The 9995-nt window shown below is 35.9% G+C and overlaps 1 protein-coding gene across 1 annotated transcript; it reads left to right on the top strand.

Moving 5' to 3' along the window:
• Positions 1-6432: 6432 nt before the first annotated feature.
• On the top strand, positions 6433-7044 carry LOC124942989 (secreted RxLR effector protein 161-like). Its single transcript, XM_047483556.1, has one exon. It carries the CDS (start codon positions 6433-6435, stop codon positions 7042-7044), a length of 612 nt encoding a protein of 203 aa, XP_047339512.1.
• Positions 7045-9995: the final 2951 nt, after the last annotated feature.

Here is a 9995-nt window from a genome sequence, read left to right as displayed (position 1 = left end):
TTAAACTCTTCAATATTTGATCGTTACATCGTTATAAAATGGTGTAGGAATATGATTAAAATATAAGTAGTAATGAAATATTAAACATTCCGATTTAGATTTGGTTACAACAGAAAGTTCTCCCTTTTCTTTTTTTTTCTCTCTTTTTTTTATTTCATTTTTCGTAGCATGGTTGCTAATTGATAATAGCAAGTTTAATTATTGATAATAGAAAAAAAATAATCTGGGGAATTCTCATTCATCCTCGTATATCTTTATTCTGTTGGCTAGTATTCCACCACACTCCAAATGTCAAAGTTGAGCTGAAACAAAAGTGTGTGATGTTGAGTAGTCGTTGTGTGCTTTGAAAATTGGAGGAGGACCTTGTTTATTTGCTTCTTCATTGTGTGGTAACTTGTGCAATGTAGAAATCCGCATCTCGTAATCTTTCTAATGTATAGATCCTTCCTAATAATTTGCTATTTTTTTCATGAAATGACTCGCCTTTGGAATCTCAATTGATGACTGAACTTCGGAATGCCATTTTCACATTTCTCATTTTGAATGTATGGATCGAACGTAATATGTGTCTTTTTAATGATGGTCATACATCCGCTCAGCTCATTTGGGCAAAGGTAAGTGTCATCACAAATCATTTTCAAGTTGTAAATTACCATGTAATTTTTTATTTGTCCTAAAATTTGTCTTCTTTTTGTTGGGCGATTGTGTTTCCTTTTTTATTTTGGATGGACTTTTGATTTTAGGATGGGTGTGTCGCATTCGTGTGGTTGTGTGTTTCTATTTTTCGTATCTTTCCCACAAACATACTCGTATTTGGTGTTTGTATGTTCCCATTCATCCACAAAGTCGAGACCTTCTCGACCCTCGACCTAAGTGAATAATGAAAAAGTTTTATTTTTTCAAAAAATGAAATATAACTTGATTAAATTAATGATCAAGATAATATTAAAATGACAACAATTTAAACCAAAACGTCGCTAAATATTTAAATCAGCTGTCAATTAAAAGAGCGCTGCTGAAAATTTAATCAAACATTTAGCGGCGCTTACTGCGCGTTTATAAGCGCCGAGAAATATCATAGTACGGCTCATACCACTTTCGCCGCTAATTTAAACGCCGATATATCTTTCGTCGACGCAAAATTTTCTGACGCTTTAGTGACGATTTATGCGCCGGTAATTAACATACTATTTCTTTTCCTTTTTTAAAAGTGTAAATAATTGTTAGAAGGAAAATAAATTATCTAGCTCATCAATAAACGTTAACTACAATAATAAAAGTAATTTATTGAATTTATTTAAATCAAGAAAATATGAATTAGAAAGTTGGTGAGAGTTTGAGTGTTTGGAGTGGGAAACATTTGATAATGTCTGTGATTGGGAGAATGTGATATGTATTTATATCGCTTTCCCTTTCAAGCACGCGGGCAGAAATTATTTTCAGTGCTTTCATTATTTACATATATTATATTTATATAATTATAATCTAACTAATGACTCCTCAGGTTGACACGTAACTGATATTGAATAAATATATTTGTTCTATTAGAAATAATTGAATTAAAATAATATTATTATAATTTTTAGTGTTTGAATGAGAATGTGCGGTGGGAATGTAAATTATCAACCACTTCCTCCATTTATAAAAAAAAATACATGTTTACCGATAAGTTTTTTTCCATCAAAATGTAAACTTTCAAAAATAAACTTGAATTCGACTTAGTCGGTTAGTCGTTGTCATATTTGTCACGATAAAGTTGAATCGACAACTTACTTATTTTTGCATTGTCGAATGATGACTAGTATATGAAGTCTTTTTATTGAGTATTATTGAGATTCATTGAGTGATGTCATAGAAGCTAGTGATGTTTGCATCACCGTCAAACATTTTGTTAGGGCATTGAGATGTGAAGTGCACGTACTTTTGACAAGCGTAACACTTCATAGTGCTCTTGTTTTTGCGGGGCTTGATGTCTTCTTGTCGAGGTGAGCTTTCTCCACTACCTCGACCTCCACCCTTCCCTTTTCCACAACCTCGGTTATCTCCACTGTTGCCATTACGACTCAATGATCCAGAAGAAAAATCAGTTTCTCCATTTTTCTTCATTCGTGACATTCATTCATCATGCATGAGCAATAGGTGCTCCTCATCTTGGTCTTCGTAGCCGCGAAGTCTCTCCTCGTGGAATTTGAGACGACCGATGATCTCCTCGACGGTCATATTTTGAGGTCACCAAATTGTTCGATCGCTGTAACGATATGAATGTTTGTGGTACGCTCTAAGGAACTTCTTGACGGCGGAGATCTCATCCACCTTCTCTCCCAACGAGCGAATACTAGTCACAATGGATGTCAATTTCACGGCGAAATCATCCACCGATTCCTCATTCTTCATGTGATTCGCCTCAAATTTTGTCTTCAAGGTTTTCACTTTTGCCTCCTTGACTCTCTCTACTCCAACATGCATTGTCTTTAACGTCTCCCACGCTAGTTTGATAGAATATTTCTCGGCCACCATGAGAAGGACATCCTCGGGGAGCGTTTGATAGATGGCGGCGAGAGACATTATATCCTCCTTTTCATCGACCTCGTCTAGCATCACGACTTTCCACACTCTTTGTTCTTGTAAGTTTACCCGCATCTTCAACGCCCACACCGAGTAATTACTCTTCGTGAGTAACGGATAAAAGAGCATCACGTTCCCTTCTATTTTGACAGTGTCGCCGCATCTTTAGTTGATTTTGACGACATGTTCTTCAGATAGGCTCTGATACCAAATGTTGGTTCTGATTATCGGATCTTCTAAGAACAATTATGAAGAAATGAAGTTCTGGAAATTACTGAGAAGGACAATAACATTTGTTAAAGAGGAAAAGTCTTGGGAGTCTTAAGTGTTAGGATTTGTATCTCCCAAATCCGACCTGCTTGAAAATTGTTAAAATAATAAATAATTAATAATCTTGGAAAACATTTATTGTGATGGTGAAGCTCAATTGTTGAAGATGAAGCGTGAAGGAAGATGAAGCTCAAGAGATGCATTGTTTAGTGTCATAAATTGTATTTAATTTGAGTTCTAGATCCTTCCATCTTTTCCTTTAAATTGATAATCACTCATTAGTTTTTTAATATATCAAAATTAAGTGAGCTGTAGCTACTTAAGAATTCTATCAATAAAATCCTATTTTCTTAGTTATAATATTTTCTGCACCAACAAATTTGGTATCAGAGCAAGGTTACGTTTCAATCTTGAAATGACATCTACTCTATTCTCATACTCTCCAAGTCAAGTTCATATCTTTGAAGGCGAATTCTATGAATTCTGGAGCAGCCAAATGGAAACATTTTTCATATCCCTAGATCTTTGGGATATGATAGATGAAGAAGAACTCGATGTGCCCGATGAAGATGACGAAGGATACGCGAAATTTGAAAAGGACCTCAAAAAACGAGATGCATTAGTTTTGCGCTATATTTAACAAGGAGTTGGGAAAACCATATTCCATCGTATTTTTGGAGTAAAAAAGGCTCAAGATGCTTGGGTGATATTGAAACAGGAATTTCAAGGTACGGAGAAAACGATCGCATTAAAACTCCAAGCCTTATGGAAAGATTTTGACAATCTAAAGATGGAGGATCGAGAAAAGGTACAAGATTTTTCTTCTCGTGTTTCTACTATTGTCAATCAAATAAAAATCAGCGGAGATGAAATCAAAGACAAAAAATTTGTTGAAAAGGTTCTTCGAAGCCTTCCTCAAAAGTTCGATCATGTTGCTGCTGCGATTGAAGAATCAAAAGATTTGTCCAAGATGACAATATATGAGTTGACTGGATCTCTTCTAGCAGATGAGCAAAGAATTAATCGCTATTGTACTCCATCAACTGATCAAGCTTTCAAATCCAAGCAAGTACCAGAAGCGTATTCAAGAAGTCATCACAACAAATTTGGTAAGAAAAATGAGAAGACATTCGGTTGGAAAGGCAAAGCACCACAACAATCGAGTGATTCTTATTCCTGTATCATTCGCAAGAAATCAAATCATGAGTCAAAAGATTGTTATTTCAAATGCAAAAGATGCAAAATCCCTAATCATTCTCAAAGGGATTGTCGATTTCAAAATCATGAGAAGAAAGAAGATGATGCAAAATTTGTGAAAGAAGATTATGACGTTATGTTTGTTTCTCTAAATGGTGAAGAGAAGTCAAAAAGTCAATGGTATCTTGATAGCGGTGCTAGCAACCATATGACCAGTAATAAAGATATGTTTGTGGAGCTCAACTCAGACATTACTTCAATCGTTGTTCTTGGAGATGGTTCTTATCAAGATGCGAAAGGAAAAGGAACCATTGTTGTTCCAACTTCGGGAGGTAATAAAAAGCGTATCACAGATATTCTTTATGTCCCTAATATTTCATATAATCTTCTTAGTATTGGACAACTTATTAAGAAGGACTTCTCGGTATATTTTGATGATGGAAGATGCAAAATATTTGACAAAAAGATGAATGTGGTTGTGGCAACTGTCGAAATGAAAGATAAGACTTTTTCTCTCACGTTTCCATTGAAAAATGATTGTGCATTAAAAGTGGAAAACGAAGATTTGTCTAAGCTTTGGCATCTTTGATATGGTCATCTAAATCAACGGGGACTTCAAATGCTAAAAGAGAAAAACATGGTGGTTGGACTTCCTTCTATTCAAGTGATTAATGATATATGTGAAGGTTGTATTTATGGAAAGATGCACAAGCTCCCATTTCCCAAAACTACATGGCGAGCAAAAGAACCACTTGAACTTGTTCATTCTGATATATGTGGCCCGATGCAAACTCCTACTCCTGGAGATAAGAGGTATTTCATTCTCTTTGTTGATGACTATACAAGAATGATGTGGATTTATTTCCTTAATCAAAAGTCCGAAGCATTTTCTATTTTCATACGATTCAAGTCTCTAGTTGAAAAGAAAAGTGGTCATATTATGAAGTGCTTGAGAACTGATCGTGGAGGAGAATATCTCTCAAATTCCTTTACAGAATATTGCAAAGATAATGGTATCAAAAGACAATTAACCGTCAGTAGATCTCCACAGCAAAACGGCGTAGCTGAACGAAAAAACCGTACGATTGTAGAGACGGAGAGAAGCATGCTGAAAGGAAAGGGAATTCCAAATCTATATTGGGCCGAAGATGTTCACACAGCTATATATATTCTCAATCGATCACCAACTAAAGCGGTCAGAAATAAGACTCCATTTGAAGCTTGGTATGATAAAAAGCCCGTCATTGATCATTTTAAAATATTTGGGAGTATTGCTTATGCTCTAATCCCATCTCAAAGTCGGAAGAAGTTTGAAGAGAAAGGGAAAAAACTTGTGTTCATTGGCTACAGTGATGAATCCAAGGGATATCGATTGATGAATCCATTGACCAACAAAATTATTGTATCTCGAGATGTTGTTTTCGATGAAAAAGCTACTTGGAATTGGAAGGGGAAAGAAGTTGAAGACTTTGGATCACAACCATTTACTGATCCAATTGCATCCCAAGCTAGCTCATCTCAACTTTCTGTACAAGACTCAGAACCTGATTCAGATAGTCCTCCAAGAAAGACCCGAATGGTTCAAGACATTTATGATGAAATTGAGTTTGGATTATTTTCTTGTGAGCCACAATCCTTCCAAGAAGCTTCTCAAAAAGAATATTGGCAAAAAGCAATGAAGGACGAGTTATCTACAATTGAGAAAAATTCAACATGGGAACTCGTGGACTTGCCAGATGGAAAGAAAACTATTGGTTTAAAATGGGTCTACAAAATAAAGTACAGTGAGGATGGTTTGATTCAAAAACATAAAGCTCGACTTGTCGCAAAGGGTTATTCTCAATAACCGGGAGTTGACTTCTCAGAAACTTATGCTCCTGTTGCAAGAATGGAGACAATCCGTACTTGTGTAGCCATTGCAGCTCAGTTAGAGGTAAATATATTTCAACTTGATGTAAAATCAGATTTTTTAAATGGAAAAATTCAAGAAGAGGTGTATGTTGAGCAGCCCGAAGGTTTTGAGATCAAAGAAAAAGAGAAGAAAGTTTATCGACTAAAAAAGGCATTGTATGGGTTAAAGCAGGCACCCTGAGCGTGGAACAGCAAAATCAATAGCTATTTCATCAAGAAAGGCTTTTATCGAAGTACAAGTGAATCATCTCTCTATGTGAAGACTATTGATAAAGATTTCTTGACTGTATGTTTATATGTAGATGATCTCATCTATTTTGGAACAAACAAAGCTATGGTGGCAGACTTCAAGAATCAAATGATGAAATAATTTGAGATGACAGACTTGGGACTCATGAAATATTTTCTTGGTATACAAGTTAAGCAAAGTCCAGGAAGAATCTTTCTATCTCAAGAAAAATATTTGAAGATCTGCTCAAGAAATTCAATATGAGTCAATGCAAGCCCCTCTCCACTCCTATGGCGTTGAATGAAAAATTTCAAGTTAACGACGATGGTGAGAAAGCTGACTCAACTAGTTATAGAAAGTTGATTGGTTCCTTAATCTATCTCAACACAAGACCGGATATCACACATTCGGTAAGCTTGCTTTCTAGATTTTTGAATGAGCCAAGTCAAATTCATTTTGCAACCGCAAAAAGAATCCTTAGATATCTTAAAGGCACAAAAACTCAAGGCATTGAATTCAAAAAGGAAAGTGAATGTAAGTTGGTTGGTTATACAAATAGTGATTGGGCAGGCTCGATTGATGATCGAAAAAGTACCTCCGGTTATATCTTTTGTCTTGGATCAAATGTAATATCATGGAGCTCAAGAAAGCAGAAATCTATGGTATTGTCATCAGCCGAAGCAGAGTATATAGAATGTACTGATGCAGCTTATGAAGCTGTTTGGCTTCAAAGAATTTTAAAGGATATGAAGTTTGACCAATGTGAGCCGACAATTATTCATTGTGACAATATGTTAGCTATTGCAATGACAAAGAATCCTGTTTTTCATGCTCGGTCCAAACATATTGAACTGCGACATCATTTTATTTGAGATTTGGTTACTCAAGAAGTAATTTCTATGAAGTTTATCAAGACGGAGGATCAGCCAGCAGATATCATGACCAAAGCCGTCACGATTGACAAGTTCGACAAATTCAAGAAGATACTTAAGATTACTAATTAAGAGGCGCTGTTAAAAATAATAAATAATTAATAATCTTGGAAAACATTTATTGTGATGGTGAAGCTCAATTGTTGAAGATGAAGCGTGAAGGAAGATGAAGCTCAATAGATGCATTGTTTAGTGTCATAAATTGTATTTAATTTGAGTTCTAGATCCTTCCATTTTTTCCTTTAAATTGAGAATCACTCATTAGTTTTTCAATATATCAAAATTAAGTGAGTTGTAGCTACTTAAGAATTCTATCAATAAAATCCTATTTTCTTAGTTATAATATTTTCCGCACCAACAAAAACAATCTGTAAAAACACAAGAAAGAAGAACACAAGAACACACAGATTTATAGTGGTTCACTCAAATTGAGCTACATCCACTTCAGCCACCACCATATTTACTATGAAGAAGAAGGAATACAGAGTTTTTGACTCACACTTTATCTCTCTAGAATTCTGTCTACACAATGTAAACCCTTAATAATCACATATTTATAGGGTAAACATTCAGGTAATAAACCTAAATAACTTTGGTCAGGTCCAAGCCCAAAACCAAAAAGAAAACCCAATAAATTTAATTAACAATGTAGAGTTTATTATAAGTGTAGGCTCCATAACTCAACAATCTCCCACTTGGAGACTAACTTCATCATCTCTCGATCGGTAGTGGCTTTCCATTCGGTGTCTTAACGAAGAAGACCAACTGAAGTTGCACACAACTTCAGTTTCTCATTTGTCATAGTTTTCGTCAGCATATTAGCTGGATTCTCACTCCCGGACATCTTTTCAAGAGCTAATACTCCATCTTCTAAAGCTGATCGGATGAAATGATAACGAACCTGTATATGCTTCGTCCTGCCATGATAAACAAGATTCTTTGCCAAATGAATGGCACTCTGATTGTCGCATCGCAACACACTTCCCTCGTAGTCTTGACCCAATTCTCGCAAAAAGGGTTGTAACCACATCATTTCCTTAGCAGCTTCTGTCACAGCAACATACTCTGCCTCACAACTAGAAAGAGCAACAATCTTCTGCAATTTTGAAACCCAACTGATTGCAGTACCTCCCAGAGTATAAATATACCCTGTTGTACTCTTCCTACTATCAACATCACCTCCATTGTCAGCATCAACATATTCTTCCAAACCCATATTAGTCTTTCGAAAACACAAAGCGAGACCCGTACTTCCTCTTAAGTATCGTATTATCCACTTTACTGCTTCCCAATATTGTCTACCCGGATTGCTCATGAATCTGTTAACAACTCCCACTGCATGTGCTATGTCTGGTCTTGTACAAACCATCGCATACATAATACAACCAATGGCAGAGACATACGGAACAGTTGCCATGTAACTTTTCTCCTCCTCTGTTGAAGGCGACTGATCTTTAGATAGTCTTAAGTGACTAGCTAAGGGGATAGTAACTGGTTTTGCATCATACAAGTTGAACCTGCTAAAAACTTTCTTCACATATTCTTCTTGTGAAATCTTGAGAACTTCTTCATCCCTGAAAATTCTCATCCCAAGGATTTGTTTAGAAGCACCCAAATCCTTCATTGCAAACTTTTCAGACAACTCTTTCTTGAGCTTGTTAATCTCATACAAGCTTGCTCCAGCAATCAACATGTCATCAACGTAGAGAAGAAGAATAATGTACGATTTATCAAACCTCTTGATATAGCAGCAATGATCAGCTTCACACCTCAAAAAATTGTTACTTTTCATGAAGCTATCGAACTTCTTGTACCATTGTCTTGGAGCCTGTTTCAAACCATACAGACTCTTCTGAAGCTTACACACAATCTCATCTTTTCCTTTGATTTCAAATCCTTCTGGTTGTCGCATGTAAATCTCTTCATCTAAATCACCATGAAGAAAAGCAGTTTTGACATCCATTTGTTGAAGATGAAGGACTTCTTTCACAACCAAACTCAAAATAGTTCTGATTGTCATCAATTTAACTACTAGAGAGAAGATCTCATTGTAGTCAATACCTTCTTTTTGTTGAAATCCTTTCACAACCAATCTTGCCTTGTACCTCATGGTTTTATCATGTTCTTCTTTAATCCTGAAGATCCATTTGTTGTGAAGTGCTTTCTTTCCCTTTGGTAGCTCAGTGAGCTCCCAAGTCTGATTCAACATCAAAGAATCCATCTCATCTTTCATAGCAGACCCCCACTTATTCGATTCATCAGATTGTATTGCTTCCTCATAACATTCAGGTTCACCTCTATCTGTCAACAAGATATAGTTCAGAGATGGAGACCACCTCTCAACTGGTTTTCGATTCCTTGATGATCTTCTCAACTGTATAACTGGTGTTTGTTGATTTACATTTGAGGGCCACGTTCTCAACGATTTCATCTTCAACAACACATTGTTCTTCTTCGACAACCGGTATATATTCAGCTGAAAATTGTCTCAAATCGATTGTACCAGTCTCTTCCAACTTGGAATCACCATATGATGTCTTCCCAAAACAATCTTTGTAGAGAACCTGTTCATTGAAGATAACATTTCTGTTACGAATGATCTTCCAATTTTGATTATCCCAGAAATGATAACCAAACTCGATATCACCATAACTAATGAAAAAACATTTATTAGACTTTGGATCAAGCTTGCTCCTATCACATTCATTAATATGAACATATGATAAACAACCAAACACTTTCAAATAAGAATGGTTTACCTTTTTATTGCTCCAAGCTTCTTCAGAAATTCAGAATTCAAGAGGAGCAGAGGGTCCCCTGTTTATCAAATAGGCAGCAGTATTAATAGCTTCTACCCAGAAGGTTTTAGGCAGCCCTGCATGCAATCTCAT

This window comes from Impatiens glandulifera, chromosome 6 (assembly GCF_907164915.1).
Source record: "Impatiens glandulifera chromosome 6, dImpGla2.1, whole genome shotgun sequence".
NCBI classification, from domain to species: Eukaryota; Viridiplantae; Streptophyta; class Magnoliopsida; order Ericales; family Balsaminaceae; genus Impatiens; species Impatiens glandulifera.
Note: the sequence above shows the minus strand (reverse complement) of the source record. Positions and strands in the feature narration are given on the sequence as shown.